The sequence below is a fragment of the Sebastes fasciatus genome, chromosome 18 (assembly GCF_043250625.1).
Source record: "Sebastes fasciatus isolate fSebFas1 chromosome 18, fSebFas1.pri, whole genome shotgun sequence".
NCBI lineage: Eukaryota > Metazoa > Chordata > Actinopteri > Perciformes > Sebastidae > Sebastes > Sebastes fasciatus.
Window position 1 is genome coordinate 25,832,270 of NC_133812.1, and position 24,494 is coordinate 25,856,763.

At 42.4% G+C, this 24,494-nt stretch overlaps 1 protein-coding gene across 1 annotated transcript in view; it reads right to left on the reverse strand.

The window, feature by feature from the left end:
* Positions 1-1,639: 1,639 nt before the first annotated feature.
* tagapb (T cell activation RhoGTPase activating protein b) overlaps positions 1,640-24,494 on the reverse strand; it is a 33,378-nt gene continuing 10,523 nt past the window's right edge. The window contains exons 4-15 of the mRNA XM_074615410.1: positions 16,368-16,538; positions 11,276-11,440; positions 8,534-8,575; positions 7,821-7,905; positions 7,671-7,724; positions 7,253-7,322; positions 6,860-7,017; positions 5,840-6,001; positions 5,032-5,141; positions 4,546-4,732; positions 4,192-4,273; positions 1,640-3,500 (exon numbers count right to left, since the gene is read on the reverse strand). Of these exons, the coding sequence (XP_074471511.1) occupies positions 2,380-3,500; positions 4,192-4,273; positions 4,546-4,732; positions 5,032-5,141; positions 5,840-6,001; positions 6,860-7,017; positions 7,253-7,322; positions 7,671-7,724; positions 7,821-7,905; positions 8,534-8,575; positions 11,276-11,440; positions 16,368-16,538 (2,407 nt within the window). The 3' untranslated portion in view covers positions 1,640-2,379. The remainder of the gene's footprint in view (positions 3,501-4,191; positions 4,274-4,545; positions 4,733-5,031; positions 5,142-5,839; positions 6,002-6,859; positions 7,018-7,252; positions 7,323-7,670; positions 7,725-7,820; positions 7,906-8,533; positions 8,576-11,275; positions 11,441-16,367; positions 16,539-24,494) is intronic.

A 24,494-nucleotide genomic window follows, 5' to 3' on the forward strand; every position in this document is an offset into this window, starting at 1 on the left:
TGCAGAAGAGTTAGTAGCTCTGAGAATATCTAGTGAATGTTCAGTGGACGTTTGTGCAGAAATAACTGCTGCAGCTCCTCCAGACCAACAGAGGTTTCCCGTGTCTTGTGAAGTGACGCAGCTCCGCAGTGAGAAACGTTATCGTCTCCGACCAAAACTCCGGTGTCTCCCCCGTTCCATCCGGCCGCGGTCGGGAGGCTGAAGCAGGAAAAGCCAACACTAGGATCAGCAGTGATTCATGGAGAGACCTTCGTCTGGTCAGCTAACATTACTGCCAGGCAGCTGAAATATAAAGTGATATTGTGGTTTTAACTGACGTGTGTCGCCTCACTGTTTTGAGCGATGCCCGTTCATGTCTATGTAGAGCGAGCACAAGCACGAGCAACAGGACCGGTAAACGGGTAAAACCGTGGTACCGCCAGCCACCGTCTGACTTCCATTGTTCCTAAAGTAGTGTTATTATGGTGAGGTCGACCTCTGAGTGAGGCGTTTTCACGGTCTTGCACTCAGCGGCTCATGTTACTGCAGTCTTAAAAAAGGGAGGAGTGACCTGAGGGGTACTCAGTTGGTTGCAATCTGCAACCACACCACTAGATCCCATCAACTCCTACACACTGCACCTTTAAGTTGAGGCTTGGAAATTCCCGTGTTTGGGCGAAGGTCTTTTTTAACAGATAAATAACAGATATGAGCTGATGACTCAAGTTCCCTCACATTTACTTTTCAATAGGTTGGTAGAAGCCTTTTTACAGAGAATAAGATCAACTACGTATATTGAGTCATCTTTGTCCCAGTCGTGGCATCAAAACAGACCTTTCAACTAATGATTCAAATCATTTGATATCTCAGTTTTCTTTTCACACTTTAGAGTTTGTAAATGTGATGCAGATGGTGAGAAACGATAACTTGACACAACACTCCTGCAATAAATAGTCCCTTTTTGCTGATGCTGTCAGATAGATGCCAATTAAGCCCACTGCTTGTTTTTGAGGCTTGTGGTGACGTTGTTCTGCATTATCTTATATAAAATCTTCCTGTTTTTTGTTGCCCCTGCACATAACAAGAATGAGTTTAACAAATGCCTCTTTGATTCAGGTTTCATATGCTTCACAAATGTAGTCATTCCTGCAGGTTTTTTTGTTGCTTTGGCCTGTGTAACGGATTATGTAACATGATCAATATCATTCTTTATCTTAAATTACACCATCAAATGTTGCTAAACGCTCAGGTTCAACCTCACTGCAACTTCTTGAAAGAATTAAATCGACTTGTAGAGGAAGGAAACGACTGCGTTTTAAACGCTTTAAAAAGGAAGGAAGCGAGGTGGCATCGGCTCATCGAGCAGTCATGAGACCAGAGCAGCAATTCAGAGAAAAACCAAATCCGCCCATGTGACACGTCTGGTTTCCTTCTGTTTCAGCACATGTGCCAGAACATGCTGTTCTCTCATTGACGCCCGTTAGCTTCGGTTATGCAACGCATCTAGCAAAGAGAAGTTGAGCCAAACGAGTCGCTCTCCTCCATTTTTCCTCATTACTTCTGCCGCTAATGGTTTGACTGGGGAGCGATTCAGGACCACAACATCCATCCGTAACATGAGCTCTACAAAAGGATTCATAGAAACAGAGAAGAAATAAACTTTTTCAATTTTTTATTGCATTATTTGTCTTCCATTTTACCTAAAACCATTCATGGTGCACTCTGGAAGACACCCTTGACAAAGGTCACACATCTATATCTATCTATTTACATTTCAGCATACAAATAAAAGCATAGTCTATCACGAGAAAAGTGCTTTAGTGTAGTGGAAGAAGAAGACCATGCAAGGTGAAGAGGATTTACAAAAAGCAACAAAAAAAAAACTGTGCAACGAGCTATAGCTACTGTACAGATCACAAATCTCAACAAACATTAAAAACTCATAGCATATTTTGTGTTTTCATAGCTTCATTGTGACAGATATCTATCATAATATCTACATATCTTTTACATGTTGTACTCTAAATAGTACTACTGAGAGAAGTGCAACCACATAGCTGACTTTCATTCAAAGTGTAACAGTGACTTTATGTACATATACAAGAGCTGCTCAGTGGGCAAAGCCGCAGTTTGTCCGTCTAACCGACCACAGAACAATGAAAAAGGGAAGAAGTAGAGGAGGAAGTAGCTGCTATTATGAAGCCAAGGTCTCTTGCTATTGATAGAAAACATAATGCAGCTTTGTTCACTTCTCTAAGTCAGCCTAAGATCCTGAATGCCGTGTCTCTAGATGAATGAATGAAAACAAGCTTTTCTAACTGGTTCTTTGACTTAGCCCACTGATGATGCACTCAGATAAATGTTTTTCATATCTAAAATCTGATCTGTGAAACAGTTCAATCACACATAAGACTCCTTGGCGTATGAGAATTCCTCGAACACCGGCTGGCTGCACCTTCGCGACACGACCTCGCGACGCCCTGCAGACTCCGACATGGCTCTCTGGCGGAAAGGCAGCCGCCGCTCGATAACGTTGGAGTTGTCCAGTGCTCCTTGAGCGAAACAGTCTGCGTACTGATTGACCGAACAGGTCGGTGGGAAGTCATAATTTACAGAGGACGGACGGGACCTTCGCTGCTCTGTGGCGTCGTGTACGGTCATCGATCCGTACAGCGGAGGAGGACCCGCGAGCTGCATCGCATGCTGGTATGACGGCGGCATGTAGATGGCCGACAGAGGGCGCGGTTTGTGCAGAAGCTCGGCCGGTGGATCTGCTTCGCTCTGAGAGTCTTCCTGGAGAGTTTCGCAAGGGAAGGAGTTCTCCTTCTGCGAGTCTTTCTTCAAGCTGCTCCTGCTGAAGGCTCCTAAGCTCCGGGTCCTCATTAGGACTTTGCTGGCAACTCTCATGGACTGTGAACGCCTCTTCTCCTCTGGAATCGGCCTGGCAACGTCCTGCTGAGCCTTTGGAGGCTGGTTGGTGGCGTTTGCTCTCCTGGGGCAGGTTGGCGACCCCACAGGGGAGCTGGTGAAAACAGAGCCCTCAGACTGATTAGAGGCGGCGCTTTCGAGGGAAGAGCACGAGCAGTTGTTTGCCATGTAGGGCAGCGGATCCATGTTGGAGCTGCTGCTCAATTTTGAAAAAGACGACAGCGGTCTCGCTCCGCCTCGTCCTCTGAGCAAGAAGGAGTCGTCAGAGATCTGCTTTTTCAGAGGCTGCTCCTCGAAGTCCCTCCTCTCCAGCGAGCAGTCGTCGTGGCTCCTGGAGTGGCAGCTCAGGCTCTGCAGGTCAGCCGAGAGGAGGATGATGGGCTCGGAGCAGCGGCGGTTGAACTCCGGCTTTGTGTTGAAGATGCCTTCAGCTGGCCAAGAGGAGGAGCAGGAGGAGGCGGTCAAGCTGGGACTGAGAGAGGAGGACGAGCCATTCTCTTCGTGTGTGGAGCCGGTACCCTCTCCCGCCTCTCCGTCTCCATCTGGGTCGGTGCTGTCGTACGCAGAGTCATGATGCTGAGAGGACAGTGAGTCTGAAGAGTGGGAAAAGGAAGACACGATTAGGATCTCTACATTTTACAACAGTTATTCTCATTTACTCTATTTGTGCAAATACCAATTAAATTTAACTTGAGTCAGGGACTGTACGAAAATGATTAGGGGGAAGGTGCTGTTAGAAAATTATCGGGGTTATGTATTTATTTATTTTAGGGCTGTCAATCGATTCAAATATTTAATCTAGATTAATCGCAAATTAATCGCACATTTTTTATCTGTTCTAAATGTACCTTAAAGGGAGATTTGTCAAGTATTTAATACTCTTATCAACATGGGAGTGGGCAAATATGCTGCTTTATGCAAATTGATGTATGTATTTATTATTGTAAATCAATTAACAACACAAAACAATGACAGATATTGTCCAGAAACCCTCACAGGTACTGCATTTAGCATAAATAACAGTTTTTCCTCGACAAAATTGAGCCTAACTTTGGAGCGTTATTTAGCCTCTTTAACGACAAGCTAGTAAGAAATGGTTGGTACCAATGGATTCATTAGGTTTTCTACTTTCCTATGATGCCAGTATCTTCACTCTATCTTTAAAACTGACAGCCGTGAGCGGCTCACGGGAAGTTAAACATAGAGTTCCCCACCCAAATAATTTGTGTACAGTCCCTAAAGGGAGACGATAACAGAGATTTGACTGATGTGAAAATAACGTACCTTCATCAGCATCCAGCAGATTCGGGATATTCTCTCCAAGTATCGTATAATGCTCAATCAGGAACTGAGTTAGCTCTGTGACCTGCAACCAATCAGAAAAAGAAACGTGATGAGTAAAATGTATCTGAAAGTTAGATAAAGAATTCAGAAAATCAAAGCTGACAGTCCAGACACATTGCAGCTCTTCATTCAGTCAACAGTGTGTTTCTTTATTAGATCTTAACTAAACAAACAGCAAACAAAAGTGTCGGTGCCGATGTAACCTTTGAAACCTCTTGAGGTTTTCTGCACCGAGAAACCACAAAGCTTCAAAAGCACCGAAAGTGAGAGTGTATTCATAATGAGACTCGTTACCTTCATCGTCTTTTCCTTCTGCTCATCCAGCGGGGTGCCGTCCAGCTGCAGCAGCGTGGGGGCGATGCACACCGCCAGGTTGTGGGCGTCCATCATGTTGGTGACGGCGTTCTGCACGATGTGATGGAGGATGCAGACGAGGTGCTGCAGGAGGAGCTTGTTGTGCCCTGGGAGGTCGTCTATCACCCTGTAGCAGAAAGGAGGAAGGAAGAAAAAGAGAACAGGAAGAACACATTAGCTTGGCGCTTTTTTTTTTTTTTAAAAGCTTCTTCCTTGTTTTAAACCGAAGAGTTTAAAAAAGAGAAGTGGTTTGTGTTCAGCCTGCAGATGGAGGACTCTGGGAATGTTCTGCAAAACTCCACTCAAAATACCCGTCTGTTTACGTTTCATGTAAATATCATATATTCAGTAAATACACTGTGAGGGTCACAGTGGCAGGTAAATGGCAAGAGTGGAGAGACTCATTAGCAGGTATTGATTGCTTACCTTGTGACTTCCACAGCTCTCTGCTGGTCGTCTTCATTGTCCAGAGCCGTCATCCACTTGTCGTAAAGTTCAGACACCAGCAGGCTGCCAGGAAGTTCCTTCAGAAAACTCTGCAACAACAACAACAACAAGAGACGCTGATGAGACACAGTGCTTATAAATAGACATGATCTTTAGGACTGGGTGGGAAATAACACAAAGGAGGGACCTCTTATTGTACATATTGGCATTATTTATTTTTTCTCTATAATTTCGCTTAAAATGATGGCTGTCAAAGTTAATTAATAAGCGATTATAACGCGTTAACGCTAATTTGTATTAATGCCACTAATTTCTTTAACGCATTAATGCAACTTGCAACTTTTAGGTTGTAGCGGACTCAGTTTTAAAGATAGAGTGAAGATACTGGTATCATATGAAACTAGAAAACCTAATGAATCCATCGGTACCAACCATGTCATACTAGCTTGTTGCAAAGGAGGTCAAATAACCTCTTAAGCAAAAATTTGGTGAGGGAAAAATTGTCAGGGGCATTTTCAAAAGGGTCCCTTGACCTCTGACCTCCAGATATGTGAATGAAAATGTGTTCTATGGGTACCCACGAGTCTCCCCTTTACAGACATGCCCTCTTCGCCCACCACTGTGGTAGTAGTAGTAGTAGTATAGTAGTTTTAGCAGCAGTTGTGGTTGTGGTGGTAATGGTGAACTAGAAGTTCAGTTAATGCTAACGGTGTAGCACGTACTGTAGCAGTACACAGAAGTAATACTAACAGTGGTATTGATGGTATAATAGAAAACGGGAGCGTACTTTGAGCAGCCCGACGAGCAGGACGACCGGCTGCCTCTCCAAGTCCACCTCCAGGCCGCTGTTGAGCTGATCTCTGATTTCCTTCATGTTCTTGTTGTTGCACGGTTTACGAAACACGCCCTCCGTGGACGGCCCTCGCTGCTTCAGCAACCCCAGCACCTCCTGGTGAACACACGGAGGGAGGAGGAGGGAGGTGAGGTTAGCATAGTAAAACACAGAAACAAGCTGCATGTGTGTTGGGTGCATGTAAGTGCTGAGACTAATCGACGTGCAGATCGTGCACTTGCATGGTTTCCTGCCCTCATTAGCAAATTCTGAGAACCGTCAAATGTCGGCTAAGTAGGTGACAGTTTACTATTCAGCCTTCAGTAGTTATATCCCTTAAAGGTCCCATATCGTGCTCATTTCCAGGTTCATACTTGTGTTTTGTGTTTCTACTAGAACATGTTTACATGCTGTAATAAAAAAAACTACTTTATTTTCCTCATACTGTCAGCCTGAATATACCTGTATTCACCCTCTGTCTGAAACGCTCCGTTTTAGTGCATTTCAACGGAATTGCAAAGGAATTGCGTTGCTAGGCAACAGCTTGGGTCCATGTTTACTTCCTGTCAGCTGATGTTATTTACATACACTGCAACAGGAAATAAACTGGGACACATTTAGAATGAATTTACGTTTAAAACTGTCTAAATATTGTATATTTGTGACATCACAAATGGACAGAAATCCTAACGGCTTGTTTCAAACGCACAATTTCTGAATACGGGCTGTGTGTATTATTTCTCCGTATATTGAGCGCTTTGAAAGTTTAACAGTATTTATATAGCACTTAAATCTGCTTTATAATATACAAAGACTAACTTTTTACAATATGGGACCTTTAAAACAAAAGCAGTGACAATTTTTAGGAATATTTGTTCTGGATAAAAGCAGCTCAGCTCTTCGTCTCCAGCATAACAGAAACTGGCAAGAGGAAGTGATGCAGATCTGACATTTGAAGGTGGAAAGTCGACTTACTGTGACTGGTTTGGGAAGTGAGCTCTCGTCGAGGCATATCTTGCAGAGGGGCTGTCCAAACAGCTGCGTCTTGGTGTTGCTATCTGATCGCTTCTCTTTGTTGAATGCTTTGAAACTCGAGCCCTTTCTGATCTTCCGCACCAGGTTCCACTTGGTATCTGATGGAAAACAATCAACATTTTATATTTTTTCTCACAGGTGGAAGCATTTATTTAACGCAACAATGAGTGCAACAAAACCAGATGTGTGCAAGATGTGCCAACAGTTTTATCAGTAGTTAGATTTCCTCTTTCCGTCTCTGTGGTCGCTCTCTGTGGTCGCGTCTCTACAACACGGCACAATTAATAAACGAGCGCTCCCCCCTCCCTTCAAAAGTGCCACTTTCAAACTCACCATTGGCATGTGTCGGCTTGTCCTCCTGGTTATTCAACTGCTTTGACACGGGGGCGATCTTTGCGTCTCCCTGGCAACAAAAGAAAAAGAAAAAGTGATGTTATAATGAGTATGTAAGAGGAACACCAGCATGCAAAGAAGGACAGAAGGAAGAAGGGTTGTGTGTGTTTTTTGTTTTTTTTACAACCGCCCCAGCAGCGCCACACACACACCCCCCTCGCAATTCACGCCCACGAACATGTGAAATAATCATGCGACAAAAGAAGCCAACAATCAAATCATATGAAATCTTTTTGCAGCTACATTAAACATTTCTTCAAATGCATCAAATGTCCTTTCAGCGTGAGTGGAAAGGCGCAGGTGGCTTTCACAAACAGTTATTTCGCTTGAATATCTTTAGAGAAATGTTTCTACTTACATCAAGTGGAAACTCAATGAGTTGTTCCATGCCACCTCCTGTTAGAGTTTTAGTCTAAACGGGGACAGAGAGAGAGAGATGTTATTTAGTAAAAAGCTCCTCTTTTCTTCATATTTTGGTTTGTATTGGACATGGCAGAGAGAGACTTACCGTGACGCTGCCACTCAAAACCTTCATGAGGACGTCTGGAGGGGAAGAAGCACAACCAGCTCTCGCTTTTGCGTCTTTAATTTTTCTGCGACGAGGAAAAAGATACGCATAAATCAAACACTTTGCACCCTCTTTTTACACTTTTTAGTCACACAAAATGTCTGTTATTTGACGTTTTCATGCAACAGTGGATCAATATAATGCTGTCATATACTTCTCTTAGTATTAGAGACAAAATGAACACTGTTCGTTATTTGAAGATGATATCTTGCTGTAATCGACACCACGTTATCTAAAATATTGATTATGAAAGCGTTATATTTCTAAATTCAACTGAAACTGATTCATACTGATGTTTATTATGTAACAGTGGATCAATATAACACTATCATATACTTTATTTATTAGATTTTAGAGACAAAACGAACACTGTTCTTCATTATTTAAAGATGATATTTTGCTGTAATCGACACCCGTTATCTAAAATATTCATTACGAAAGCATTATATTTCTAAATTCAGCTGAAAGTGACTCATACTGATATTTATATGGATTTATCTCATACATAATTGTGTGCTCCATGCAGCAACACCATGTTGTCACATGGCTTTACAATGTAGCTTGAGTACTGTCCAACTCTTAATATGAGAATTAAAAGGATATTTTGTTGATAATATGTAGATTAGATCTGAGAATAATGTTTGTTTTCTTACCTGTGAAGAGTATCTAACCAGCGTTCTTTCACCTCAGGCGAGCTGCGGCAAAATAACAACCATGGTATGAGTTACTAATCCACAGAGAGACTCAGACAGGCCAGCAGATACAGAACAGTGGGAGGAATGAAGCGAAGTGCGCACCCACGGCCTCTTTTAACAACTCTGTTGGAAACTGTAACTCGTGTCATGGGGACAGGAAGCAACGTCACGGCGGCCCCCAGCCCAGACACCTTCCACTTCCTCCTCCTAGACGAGGTTCGCTGCTGCGGCGGCAGCGTCCACGAGTGGAAACATGATGACGAAACAGATACGTGTGCACCTGTACGGGCTTCACCTTTCTGGCGACCTGTTATTCACCGTGGTTTTCATTAATGCCAGGCAGTGATAATAAACTGAGGGCACACCTAGTGTCAACAACAGAGCACACGGTTTCTAAATCATGTGAGTGAGAAGGAAAGTTTCACACGCCGACTCATTACTAGAGGCAAACAATCATATTCAGAAAAATAAATGGTTTTCAAACTAAACTTCTTGGAATACAGAGCGAAGTCAAAAACAAAAAGTTTTATGGTTGGATTAATTTGCAAGAAACGTGGGAGTCAATGAATAACGTATATGACAGATGAATTCTCCTCTGGTGTACATTAACGTCTTTGATGAGACATTTACTGTCTAGACTTAAAGCATGAGACGTGTGTTTCTCCTGCACTTCGTCTTTATTGTAAAGGCCGGTGATTCTAGATAAAGTCGGTTGCTGTTAATCCCCTCACATGAACGTCGGTTTGCTGGCCAGCTCCGCACTTCCTATTTTGCAACCTCTGGTCTTGTGATGCTGCAGGGAGGACTTTCTCTTTGTCACTTCCCTGTTTTCATGAAGGCCACAGATCATATGACCGTTTACTACATGTGTAAATATTCCATGAACTGCCTCAGATTCCATTTATCTAATAACGACCTGTGTTTGTGTCTTTGTGCGCTGTTCCATCACATGTGAAAACCAGTTTGACTTCAAGACCTTTAAAGGAATAGTTCAACATCAGGGAAATATACGGAAATTAGCTTTATTGCCAAAGAGTGTGATGATTTGATACCAATCTCTCATTTGAAAGTACAGTCAGCAGCCAGTTAGCTTAGCTTAGCACAAAGACTGGAAACAGGGGGAAACAGCTAGCCTGGCTTTGACTGAAGATCACAACATCCAGCACCTCTAAAGGCCGTTACACACCGGGGGGGGCGTGACCAATAAACAACACGAAATTACGGAATACTCGCCTGCAAATATAATATATGTCTAGGGCTTTTATTGTGAAAGGTCAGAACAGAAGGAGTGGATCTGGTCTGCGCTGCCTTTGTCAAGGTTGAAAGGAGTAATAAAGTTCGCCGGCCTGGTTCGGACCAAGCCCCGAGGAAGAGCGCCGGGCATTGATGCAATTTTTCGTAGTGGCCAAACGGCGGTACTGCAACTTCCGTGTCCGTCACGTGATGCCATTGGGCCCCAAAAGACTTTTCCCCATCGACTTACATTAAGAAAGAGACGTCTGTAACTCAGCGGATAATTGTTTTTTTTAGGTCCTAAAAGTTGTAAAATGCTGAGCAACGGGAATATTAACGTTACTGTCGGCGTCTAGGAGCCACAGAGGCTAACGATTTAGCAAGCGAGCAACATAATGCAGGAAATGAAAAGGCATAATGACAGTGGAAAAAGATGAGGCCGTTGGCATTATCAACATTTTCCTCAGACATATTATACAATTACCAAGAAAAAGAACATATGACTAAAATAACAGTATATTAACCTGTTACGCTACTCATTATCCTCCTCCGTTTCTGTCGTCAACGAACACGTCACAACTCTGAGCTTTCAGAAACTTTCCACTTACGATGTTGTGAATGTCACAAGAGGGGGGCGTTCATATGGACTCATCTCGTCAACACGGTAAACACCACCCCCCCAGTTGAAGGCAGCATTTGACAAACAGACATGAGAGTGGTATCAATCTGATGTTCAATCAAATGTTTGTTTAAAATGTCAACAAAATTGAGTTATTCCAGGTTTAGTGCTAAGTCGGTTTCCACATACAAGGAATTTGTCTTGGTATTTTGTCACAATAAACACAGTAAGAAAAGTACTGAAGGTTACTCTTGGTCAAAAACAGTCTGGTAAACTGTGATGTGATTAAATACGAGTGTCTAGCTGGCTCTGGCCGTCTCATAGTGAGTCAAACACTTCACTTCTACAACAAAGACAGCCTGAACAAAGACACTTATCTGCTCTCTCACTTTGTGTCTGTTGATTAGATTTTATCTCTGATTACGAGATGTGAAGCCACAGGAGGTGCAGGTCTGTACTGCACAGTAAGAACTAAATATATGACATTTTAGTCATGTTTTAGTCTCGCTGAGTTTTGCAGGAAAAGAAGATAAAAACCATGAATCATCTCCAATCTTTCTTTTTCTGCTAATACGCGCATTTCCCATTATGTCACACTATACCTTTAAAGAGAAATCTCCTCCACATCAGATGTCAATTTAGATCTTGGGAGTGAAGGATTACAGTAAAGAGCATGATTAGTGTTTAAGAGGAAGGATAACAATGAACTGAAGATCCTCACAGCCATACATTAGCATGATCATACTTGTGCACGTGTATTCGGACACGCAAGCACACGTGAATCAAAACACTCGACACGCTGCCCTTTGTGTGTGTGTGTGTGTGTGAGAGAGTCATCTGCCGCTCACCGAAAACACACCATACAGAAAGTGAGATCCCAGGCCAAGACGAGGGTCACTCTGAGGTCGATGTCTCCCGTCGTTCCCTCTTCTTCCTCCTGTTCATCTTCGAATCCGTACAGCCAAGCGTCCTCGAGGCTCACTCTGTGCTTCAGACGGTAGCTGGTGGTCGACCTGCGCCAAACAGGAGCAGAAAGAAATGTGATAGCCGTATATATAAATAGTCCTTTCTGTTTCCATTCATCACGGCTTCTTTTTTCCAAGACTGAAATGCAGGTTTCAGTTCCATAAGTCTCTCTTCCCTTCTACAAATCGAGTTTTGGGAAAGAAAATCGTCTTTCTTCTCGCAACATGTCTTATCCCTATATTTGTGAAATTGTTGGACCTGAACAAAGTTGTAATTTATCGTGTGAGAGCTTCTTTTGAAAAGAGCACCTTCACACAATCAAATGTATAGAACAGTCACCTGCACAGACAAAATAACTCCTGTTGACACTTGAATGGAAAATTGATTTCTGTACATGGAAACATCTCAAGGAATAGTCTGTCGAGGATGAAGAGACAAAAAATAGCTCTTTTTCAGTACAGTAAAATCATTACAAGGCATGCTCGTTCACATTTCTGAATAGGAAAAGCTAAAACTGAACCTCATGCCTTAAATACGCTGCATTCAAGGTGACTGAACTCCTTCATAAATAACGCTGCGCTCTTTGTTTCCTGAGAGGTGGGCGTCGAGAGAGTAGGTGTTGTTGGAGTCTGAATGAAAGGTGCTTCAAAAAGAGCATCCACAATAGGTGGCTGGTAAATAATTAGAGGAGCAATCATTCCATACGACCACACGTCAGATGTCAACAACATCTAGTCGTGACCCCCGCTGACCTCTGTTTGTTTGCAGCAGCAGAGCCGGCTGATTGGACCCCGGAACGCCGAATGATTGGACAGGACAAATAAAAGGAGTCAGAGAGGGATGAAGACAAAAGGGAGTGACGTTGAGGATTCAGGAGGTGTTATTGTATAGAAATACAGAGAGAGAAGTGTTGATGCTAGAATGGATGGTCCGGAGGGGATGCTTGCCCCATACGCTTCTGATCCTATCCGAACAAATAGACTAAGTAATCACGGAGAGATTGAAACACTGGGGGGGTCGTAGGGGAAATATGAATTAAGGGCTCCCACGGAGCAGAGTTTATGTAACAGTCAACTTGACGTGTAAAAACCGGTGAAGTCCCTTCAACAGCATGATAGTAGGCGACCATATACATTCATCTGTAGAAGTTATAAATGAATGCTCATATATATATATATATATATATAGAATCAAAAGACTCCAGAGTCTGTTTACGCTGTCGTACTGTCGTCCCAGCTGTGCTTCTACTGGAACAGTGGGCAGGTTGTGGTACACAGATGACTGTGATTGTCCTCCCACTCAAGCTTGAAAACTTCCACCGGCTTTGACAAACAGCTCTAATGTGACTAAGACGACAACTTGAAGCTTGTTTATAATAATATATTCTGTTTAAAGCTGCAGTAGGCAGTATATATATTTGGCATCATTACGCAAAAATTCCATAATAACCTTTCAGCATATTGTAATTCAAGTGTTCTGAGAGATAACTAGACTTCTGCTCCTCCTCATGGCTCTGTGTTCAGGCTTTAGAACATCTAGCCCGTGACGGGGGACTTTGGCCAATCACAGGTCAGTTCAGAGAGAGAGCGTTCCTATTGGCTGTGCTCCGGTCATGTGACTGGAACTTGGCGTTCCTTCAAGAGATTTCACAATGGCGGCGGCGACACAAACTTTCTCATTTTACAGCTAAACGGTGCACTACAAGATGATTCTGAAAACATCTGAGGAGAGAAATAGGCATTAACGTAACATAATATTGATTCATATTTGATCAGCGCTGCCTAGTTTGACCGTTTGGTCAGAGTTCAGAGTGATTGACAGCCGGCTCTCATAGACAGCAGCTGGACAGCAGACCTCAGATCAGCGCTTACTGCTTGTTTTCCTCCGGTATGGGATATCTTGAAGATGCCGTTAGAAGCACCGGAGGACACAGAGGCACATGATTCTTTCCAGGTTACCCGTTTCATGTACTGCTGTCAGGATATAGCGACCGTTTTATAAAAATAACTTTTTTTAATCATAATTATATCTCGCCTACTTCAGCTTGAACGCGATAACGCATTAACGCAACATGCGATTTTTAGGTTGTAGCGGGCTCAGTTTTAAAGATAGAGTGAAGATACTGGTATCATATAAAACTAGAAAACCTGATTAATCCATTGGTACCAGTCATGTCATACTAGGTTCTCGCGAAAGAGGCCAAATAAAGCTCCAAACTTGCACTTAATTTTGGTGAGGAAAAACTGTCATGGCCATTTTCAAAGGGGTCCCTTGACCTCTGACCTCCAGATATGTGAATGTAAATGGGTTCTATGGGTACCCACGAGTCTCCCCTTTACAGACATGCCCACTTTATGATAATCACATGCAGTTTGGGACAAGTCATAGTCAAGTCAGCACACTGACACACTGACAGCTGTTGTTGCCTGTTGGGCTGCAGTTTGCCATGTTATGATTGGAGCATATTGTTTTATGCTAAATGCAGTACCTGTGAGGGTTTCTGGACAATATCTGTCATTGTTTTGTGTTGTTAATTGATTTCCAATAACAAATATATACATACATTTGCATAAAGCAGCATATTTCCCCACTCCCATGTTGATAAGAGTATTAAATACTTGACAAATCTCCCTTTAAAGTACATTTTGAACAGATAAAAAAATTGTAAATAATTGCGATTAACTATGGACAATCATGCGATTAATCGCAATTAAATATTTTAATCGATTGACAGCTCTATTCAAATTTAATTCAGTCATGTCTCTAGGTATGTGTCCATCAACATATGGCCAACCATGAGCTCTATGAAACGTTTCAATCTGGCTTCAGACCACACCACAGCACAGAGACCACCCTCATCAAAATCACAAATGACCTCCTCATCGCTGCAGATTCTGGTCACATCAGCATCCTCATCCTCCTGGACCTCTCAGCTGCCTTCGACACAGTCTCCCACACCATCCTCCTCACCCGCCTATCTGACTACCTTGGCCTCACCGGTTCAGCTCTCTCTTGGTTTCAGTCCTACCTCACAAACAGAAAACAGTTTGTCACCATCAGAGACTCCAGTTCCACCCCGGCCCCAGTCAACCATGGCGTACCTCAAGGCTCTGTGCTGGGACCCCTCCTCTTCACCATCTACATGCTCCCCCTTGGTCAGATCATCCGCCACCACGGTCTCAGCTTTCATTCATATGCTGACGACACACAACTATATCTCAGCACCAAACCATCCACCCAGCTACCCCCACAGTCACTTGTAAACTGCCTACATGCAATAAAAATCTGGATGTCATCTAACTTCTTAAAACTCAACAGCAACAAAACCGAGCTCATGGTTGTGGCTCCCAAGGCCCTGCTCCGGAAGGTTGGAGATCTCCACCTGGATGTTGATGGCTGTTCCTTCTCCCCATCCTCGGAAGTCCGCAACCTGGGTGTCATCCTGGACCCAACACTATCATTCCAATCTCATATCAGGTTCATCACCAAATCCGCCTTCTTCCACCTCAAAAACATCTCACGTCTCCGGCAATCACTCTCTGACTCTGTGGCAGAAACCCTCATCCACGCTTTCGTCACCTCCCGTTTGGACTACTGCAATGGAGTTCTGTCCGGGGTTCCCAGCAAAGCCCTGGACAGGCTCCAGTATGTGCAAAACTCGGCTGCCAGGGTTCTCACCCGCACCAAGCCCTGGCAGCACATCACCCCCACCCTCATCCACCTCCACTGGCTCCCGGTCAAGTCCCGCATCACCTACAAAATCCTCCTCCTCACCTACAAATCCCTCAACGCCCTGGCTCCTCAGTACCTATCTGACCTCCTCCACCCTTACACACAGCCCCGGAACCTTAGATCCTCAGGCACGGGTCAGCTCTCCATCCCTCACACAAGAATGAGAACTTTTGGGGACAGAGCCTTCAGTGTGACAGCCCCCACCCTCTGGAACTCTCTCCCCATAGAGCTCCGCAACGCACCATCTCTGGACACCTTCAAAAGACTCCTCAAAACCCACCTCTTCACCAAGGCCTATGGCCTCTAGCTACTGTTACATTTGTTGTATTTATTTATGTCTTTGTTAAGCATCCTTGGGTTTCATGAAAGGCGCTATATAAATCCAAGATATTATTATTATTATTATTGTGATTCACCTCATTTCAAGATTGATTTTAGATGTATTTAGAAGCATTTAGAAGTGAAAATTACATATTTATTAACTTACATGCTTTAAAATGTTGTGATCTAGTTGATCTCAAAACTGCAGAGATAATGTACAGAGCAAAATAGGTACAAAATACGTATGTTTAAAAGAACAAGGGTAAGATATAAAGATATGAAGAATAGATGTTTATCTGTCATGGGGTAAACTTGTGGAATGGTTGTGGTAAACGCATAAAACTGAAGTTATGATTGTTTTTGTGTATGAAACGTTTGGAGCTCCGTTATCGTTTCTGTTTTGTTTTGTATACAACTCAAAACTTTGTACTTGTTTTCCGTATTTAAATTAAGGCCTTATTGTTATCTATTCTTTATTAGGTGCATTCCTTACAAAAAACGGTTAATAAGGACCGAAATAAATGACTACTACTACTATTACTGTAATTTGTTTGTTTTTAAAAGACAACAGAACTTCCTCTTCCCCTCATGTGACCCTCATGTGAGGGAAGCACCATGCTTTCTTCTTCTACTGTCAGAGTGACTAAACACAAACAGTTTTTGTGTTGGGAGATTCCCCAACAGTCCAGACGAGTATGTGGTCCAAAAATACAGGTTTTGTTTTCGCTTCCTCTTTCTTTCCCCCCCTCCAAACTGTACAAACATGTGACATCTTTCAACAGAAAGTTACTTAAACACCACTTCAGCTGTATTTCCCAACGTTTTGTTTTTTATGTCCTCTCAGTTGAGTCAGTAATTTCCCAACGTTTTGTTCCGTGGACACTTTTCTGGGATTTATATATTAATATCTACGCTTCTTACTTGAGTTTAGCGAAGACGATGACGTCGCTGAAGAGGAACAGGTGTCTCTCCTTGGTCTTCGAGCCCTCGGTGACTTGAACGCACTCGTCCAGCAGCAGCTCTCCGTTCTCGCTGGCGAGGCCGAGGACGAACGGGCTCTGCTCCACGGAGACCCAGCAGGAAGCCTCCTCCCTGAGGGGGAAAGGGACGCGAGAAGAAAAGGTTGGATGACGGGACAACTCACCCGTCTTATTTTGGTAATTATGTGTCTGGATTACATGCTTTTTAATAGGTTTGAACATTTCCAACCTCTTATGGTCATAACACTGTCAGAGGCCGTTGGAGAATCTGATTATTTATGTCACCAACTTTAAACTGTGGGTTTTTTTTATAATTCCATTGACATTTTGGTGTTACAGGAAATGGCTTTTAATGGAAAACAATGAGACAAAACATCCTCTGAATCTGCATTTGATGGGAAACCTTCAAGAATCAGTGTTTGATTTAAGAAGTGGGATTAAAAGAAGTAAACTTTTTAAACACAGAGTAAATTTAGAGATTTTAAAGGTGTTATTGATAACAGATAATATTCAGCCACTAGATGTGACATTCTCCCTCCAACAAGTCGTTGCCATGCACTTAGCAGTCCATCTCAGCCCTTTGTCCGTTTTTTTCCACACTAACTGACGACCCAGAGATACCAACATCGTTTTACCGTCGGCTCACAAGCCTCGTTAGAAGTGGGAACCAAATGTCAGATATCTTCCACAAACAAAACATTCATTTTTGACCCACCAACATTTTTAAAATGATTAATTCACAATCAGAATATTTGTTTTCAGGAAAAGCCATACTTTTATCCAGCACCTTTCTAAAGGCTCTGTGGATGTTTTAAATATTCGTCTCCATAAAAATGTTATCAATAAGACCTTTGAAGGGACTCTATGTAAGAATCAGAAATTGCTTGTTAACAGCGACACCTGTGGCCGTTAAGTCAACGAAAGTCAGCATCCTGTTGTTCGCGCTTGTGCTCGCTCTACATAGACATGAACGAGCATCGCTCAAAACAGTGAGGCGACACACGTCAGATAAAAGCACAATATCACTCTATATTTCAGCTGCTTGGCAGTAATGTTAGCTGACCAGACGGAGGTCTCTCCATGAATCACTGCTGATCCTAGTGTTGGCTTTTCCTGCCTCAGCCTCCCGACCGCGGTCGGAAGGAACAGGGGAGACACCGGAGTTTTGGTCGGAGACGATAACGTTTCTCTCTGCGGAGCCCCGTCACTTCACAAGACACGGGAAACCTCTGTTGGTCTGGAGGAGCTGCAGCAGTTATTTATGCACAAATGTCCACTCTACATTCACTAGATATTCTCACAGCTACTAACTCTTCTGCAGTGTGTACTGTGCGCGCATGCACGTGAGAGGTGGAGCGAGATAGCGAGTGAGAACGAGTGCGGCGTGTGAGTGAAGGCGAGCAGGCAGAGGAGCAGAGTACAGCAGAGACTCCGGCCCTGGAGACCAAAGCTACGGTCTCCCCTGTGTCTTCTGTTCACGGTCGGGGGGCTGGAGCAGGAAGAGTTAACACAGTTTGTAAGACGGGCTTCACTAGATAGAACTTTGCGGTTTTGGTGCTTCCGTGTAGTTTGTGTTGGAGTCTTGTCTGAACAGCGTAGCCACATGCGAGCGCCCATGGGACACCGACCCGCAATGATTTATACGTGTAAGAAGTTACAAACAGTTCCTTTAAAGAAGAGTTCAACATTTGGGGGTAAACATGTTTATTTGCTTTCTAGCTAAGAGTCAGATGAGAACATTAATCCCACTCTTGTGTGTATCTGTAGACTACTGTAAACATGAAGCTGGAGCCAGTAAGAGACCGTCAGCTTAGGTTAGCATAAAGACAAATCAAATCAGTATAAAGCCCTAAAATCTGCATCTCTACAGCCGACACCAGCTGTTGGTGTCGTCCTCCTGCAGGTGCTATATAGGAAACCACCAAATTCTCAGTGAAGATGCTGTGCAACAACTCAAAGGGCAGAAGTTTTTTGGTGGCTTTGGTGGCTGAAGAGTGACCTGAAGAAACCCCCACATCTGTTCTGTAAAATAAATATATATGAATATATCACTGACTAATCAATACCCTCCGACACTGTGATCCTTCATCAAATACCACATAGGGAGGAATTAGGCTTTAATTTGAAGAAAAATGTCAGATCTGTGTGTGAAGACATCGCTCACCCTTACAGATCAATATCATGTCAATAACCTGATATGATTTTATTATAGGCATCTTTCTATAGGACAACAGCCAAACAGATTTAATCATAAATAGAAAGCAAACTCTGGCCGCAGTTCTCGATTTTTTATGAGAGGATTACTTCTAATCTCACATGGTATTTCACACCGCTGTTTACCGCCTGACTAAATCATTTGATATCTAACAATAAAGTCTGGGAATCAATCTGGTTATGTCACTGCGGCACAGTGAAAATGTGCATCAACTCAACGCACAAGTCGAGATGTGCACGAGAAGTAAGAGTTGTTTGTTTTATATGGTTATGAAACCAGTTTTTGGTCATCGCTCTTCCCACTGACTCAGAGTTCAGGGTAGAAATTCAAATCGTTGCTGCTGAGGTACTTTCCCTGTTACTCTTCTGGCCCACTTCAGGTGACACATAAAGTACCGGCAAATAAAACAACCAGAAACTCCCAACTGGTGGTTATGATTGTGTGTAAACGCAAACAACTAGAACGGCACTCGGAGAGCGCAGACCCCCGCCAAGGTTCTCGAGAACGAGTGCCGGATCATGGTCTGGATTCCTCTCTTCTAGAGAGTCGAGGTCTCGCCTAGTTTTGCCACGAGCTGCACGGCTCACAGCAGCAACAGACATATTCTTTAAATTTGGACAGAGTCAGGCCAGCTGTTTCTCCCTGCTTCAAGTCTTTACGCTAAGCTGAGCCCAAAATGTCATACTAACAAGCTATTTAATAGCTAAAACAGTATGTGAGATATTTTAATATATCAGAAACCTGAGTATGAAACCAATAGTACACGAATTGCATACTATTTCCAGTGAAATATTACAGTATGTATGTGTACAGACATAAATATCCCACAATGCAATGCAGGAGTGACGACGACGTTCATAACAGACGTTGACGGACAGCTCAGTAGCATCGATAACACTCTAATTTAAGTGTAAGTATAAGATTTCACTGCTATAGGAGTCACACTTTATGGTTCTCACAAATCATCGTTTGGTCACACAGGTTACCATGGTTACGCAGCCTGTGAGTTACACTAATATTAAATAAGTGCAGTGGTTCACTCTGCCTTAAAGAAATAGTTCCACATTATGGGAAATTTTACATTCACTTTCTTGCCGAGAAGGGTACAATTTGCTAAATTTACGCTAAATTTTGGCGAGGAAATGTTATGATTAGTATGTGTGTTATGATTTGAGCATATTTTGTATGCTAAATGCAGTACCTGTGAGGGTTTCTGGACTATATTTGTCATTGTTTTGTGTTAATTGATTTACAATAATAAATATATACATACATTTGCATAAAGCAGCATATTTGTCCACACCCATGTTGATAAGAGTGTTAAATACTTGACAAAGCTCCCTTTAAGGTACATTTAGAACGGATAAATAATGTGATTAATTTGCGATTAAGAGAGTGGTATTGATCTTCTCATCTAAAAAACTATCAAACTATTCCTTCAATGTAACTAAGTTATATTCTAATTAGTAGGCTATAATGTAGAATAAGACTATGTTGTAAACAATCACTTGTTTGGTTCTCTCTTTGCACTACATCCTCGATATGAATAATCTTCTCATGATATAGTAGTATTGTTGTGGAATAATTATATTACCATATAGTATATTTATCAGATGGCGATTAAACTGATGTAATAATGTTTGTAGTATTTGTGTTGTTTGGTTAAATGTTGTGTTTTGTGTTGCTGTGAAACTGTGTTAAGATGCAAGACACATAATATTCAGAAAAGATTCTGATGATAAAATGAAATAAATGAAATATTTAACTAAATATATAGGCCATGTATTTGTTTTATGATGGTGGGTTAACTACGTACGTCAGAGTCAGTCCCACTACAGTGAAACTACCACCCACGTACAGTCCCCCGCCTCAAGGAAAATTTACTAAGTGTGTGTTTGAGCGCTGAATGGGTGGAAGTGTTAAGAGTGGGACGTGTCTGACATTTCTCTTATTTGGTTTGTTGGACTCGCCCACTGGATGCTACGGTGGTCTATAAAAGGTTAAGAGTTAACAATCAGACATGGAGGAGGAGGTTATGAAGAGCTAACACATTAAACGGTAAATTAACTGCTGGAACTACCGGACAAAGTGCTTTACAGTTTGCCTCTCATTCAAACACTCATTCATTGACCAGACACAGAACAGACTGTAGGTGTTTTATGACGTTACGAAGACAAAAGATCAAACCGAAGAACGTTTGGCTGTTGGCAAGAGCCTGTGAGCAGGTACTGCTCCTTCTATCATACGGGAGTTGTTAGATCAGACCACTAAAGCAGCGCTCAGTCCTTGAAAATATGAAATAATCAGGGCTTGGAGCCTGGTTTTCAGAAACACTGAGGTCAAGAGTTCAAGTGCCCTTCATCTATTCCTATTCTTCAACAACATAAATAACAGCAAACATACATAATATTTGGACTTTTCTGCTGTTATCACATTGAAGATGCAGTTTTAAACCTTTCTCAACACCGCTAGGAATTCAATTGTGATGGGGAAACGCTGAATCTTTCACCTTTTTTATGTATTTGTTGCTCTACAATTACTTACATGTTGTATATAATGTGTGTAAACAAGGGAATCAGCCATTAAAATACAGATCAAGTGTTTTAATTGGAAGTTCTTCGGGTTGTAAAAGCCGCAGATTCCCAGAGGACATGACCTCAGTGTTTTCATTGGCTACAGCCGTAAATCAGATTAAATTTCAGAGTTTCTAATAACAGTTCAGATGTGATACTAAACATTATTTTAAAGAGGACCTATTATGCTTATTTTCAGGTGCATACTTGTATTTTAGGTTTCTACTAGAACATTGGACTTCGCTCCAGCTCTGCTCTAACTACCTTTGTTTGAGAGTGGGCCAAACTCAGCAAAGTGTGTTACTTGGTGACATCACCATGTTACATAAAAAAAAGGCGGGACTTTAATCAATGCGTTTCAGGCAGTTCAGGAGCAGTGCTTCTGTGGGGGAGAGTAACTCCCTTTGGCCTGGGCTTTATAACTTCGCAGACCTTTTACATGCACAAAAATCTATATAACACACTAAAGGAAAGGGGAAAAGCACAAAGCATAATAGGTCCCCTTTAAATTGTAGAACAAAACATTAAATATGACTTATGTGAACTACAGCCTTAAGAAAAAAGCATTGTACAGATCGTAAGTACCCCATGAGGCAAATTTGTGATATTGGGCTATATAAAGCCGTTGTATCCATCTATGCTCTCGCCAAAGCCACCAGACTCCATTGAAAAAAACAGTAATTTTACCTTGCAGCACACGAGAGGGTTGCTGGTCTACCGCTGCCTCGATCAGTTAGTTTGTTTTTGTTATTGAGTGACTTTGATGAGTCCGAACTAACCAAAGTCACACAATAACACAAACAAACTAACCAATCGAGGCAGCGGTAGACCAGAAACCCTCCCGTGTTCTGTGAGGTAAAACTACTGTTTTATTGAATGGAGTTTGGCGAGAGCATAGATGGATACAACGGCTTCAGTTCCCCGTTAGAAACATAGACTGTATAGTTGTCTTACAGCAAAGTAAAGCGGTGAAAATATTCGGAATATATCGTACACTTTAACTTATATTGATTTTTTTAGGTGAGCTTTTCTTTTAGGTGTCTAAAATATGTTTTGCTGCCGGCCCCGTCCACAGCAGTACATTGCTTTGCTTCTGTGCAGTAACTCCTGTCTGTTTCTCCAAACTGGGGGCGTTGCATCTACTGTAGGTAATACACTGACTATGGAGAAGTCCCTCATACAACCCCACTTCAAAACACCTGAACTATCCCTTTATTAACATTGGACTGAAGGTCAGTGATCAAGACAAAATATTTATGAAGATGCGGCTACTGTAATGTTAAAAGTTTTCTTTCTACAACAAACAAACAAAAAAACAGCTGACTCAAATACAAACTAGTACTACTAACCAATACAAGGCATGTCATTGGACATCACGGTATTTAGTATCTTTTCTGGCATAAGTTTGTTTGAGTTTGTACAAAAGTTTGATGAAAGTACCTTATAATATGATGCAACCAAAATTGCAGCAAAGGTCGGGACTTCCCTTGAGTTACCGAGATAAACACACCGGGTCACAAGATGATAATGAAACAAAATATATATATATATATATATATATATATATATATATATATATATATATTTCAGTTGCACATTGTTATTTTTTTTACAGCTTTTCTCTCTGTTTTTGTCTTGAATGATACTGGATACTTTAATGTCTTAATGTCTAAAAAATCCTCCAAATGTCACAATCTAACAGCCGATTACAGCGTGGAAACTTTCTCACTGGCTGAACGTGACGACTTGTTGATTAGTTTGGAGATAATGATTTGAAATGGAAGGCAGATCAATATCAGCCGGGCCGGTCTGGTCCTCAGAGTGAGGTTCAAGGAGTTTGATCTATGTGCAGGTCGCTGTTTCGAAACCTCGCTGTGAAAATCCCCCACAGGAACATCTGTTTGTGGCCTGAGCCGAGTGGGCTGTGTGGCCTTCAGGGTGACTTCGAGGTGACATCACGACTGTTTCTGTTCGACACGTGGTGGGAGCGTGATGGGGGCGGGGAGAATAAGTTTCTTTATATGGTATGTCAAATGCTGCTCTGTGTCGACGACAACGGAGGTGATTTCAGATTGTGTTTCTCTGTGCTGCCATCTGAAGGCCGGAGGCTGCAGTAAACTGGAAACTGGATATGAGCTAAAAGGGTTTATATAAGACTTTGAAACTGGTATTTGAAGGATGAATCTAATTGCTTTGTGTGCAAATCGCTTTTGTACTTTTAAATAATTTAACGAAATAGTCCCAAATGTTCAATTCATCAGTGTCAAATAAAGAACTTTGCTTAAATATACAACAGCCTAAAGCAGTTTGTGAACCTTTAAAGCAAACTCACGACCCTTTTTCAAAGGGAACATATCTTTATGAGTGTAACGGGGTCATTATATACCTCTATATCTTGTTCTCTGGTTGTTATAATTACACAAAATTGACTTGGTTACAGTTTATTTTGACTGGGAGAACCTCCAAAATCCAGAATAAGTGAAATTCAGAGCCCCTCGTCCTTCATTTCTTCTTCTGTGGTCCCTACTATAAATCCCTTTTGCCCCTTCCCCTCTCCTCTTTTATACAATCATCCCTTTAGGAGAGGTGGGATCATTTCTTTTGGCTCATTTATTATCCTAATCCATCTTATTATTTCTCATACTGTTTTGTTTATATTTTTGTTTCCCACAATGTTAAAACGTCGATCCCAACCTGTTGAGTTATTGATTTCAACGAACTGGCATTTCAAAATAGTTGTTTTAAAGGGACTATTTGTAACTTTCAGAAATGCTTGTTAACAGTGACACCTGTGGCCGTTAAGTCAACGAAAGTCAGCGTCGGGCTCGCGCTTGCTCGCTCCAAATAGACATGAACGAGCATCACTCAAAACAGTGAGGCGACACACGACCACAATATCACTCTATATTTCACCTGCTTGGCAGTAATGTTAGCTGACCAGACGAAGGTCTCTCGTTATCACCTCCCGACCGCAGTCGCAGGGAGACACCGGCACCCGGTCGGAGACGATAACGTTTCTCGCTGCAGAGCCCCGTCACTTCACAAGACAGGAGGAGCTGCAGCAGTTATTTCTGCACAAACGTCCACTGTACATTCACTAGATATTCTCAGAGCTAAACTATCTCTTCTGCAGTGTGTATTGTGCGCGCATGCACGTCTAGAGGTGGAGCGAGACAGCGAGAACGCACGCAGTGTGTGAGTGAAGGCAAGCAGGCAGCGGAGCACAGACTACGGCCACACGCGAGCGCGCATTTGCGAGCGCGCATTTGCGAGCACACAT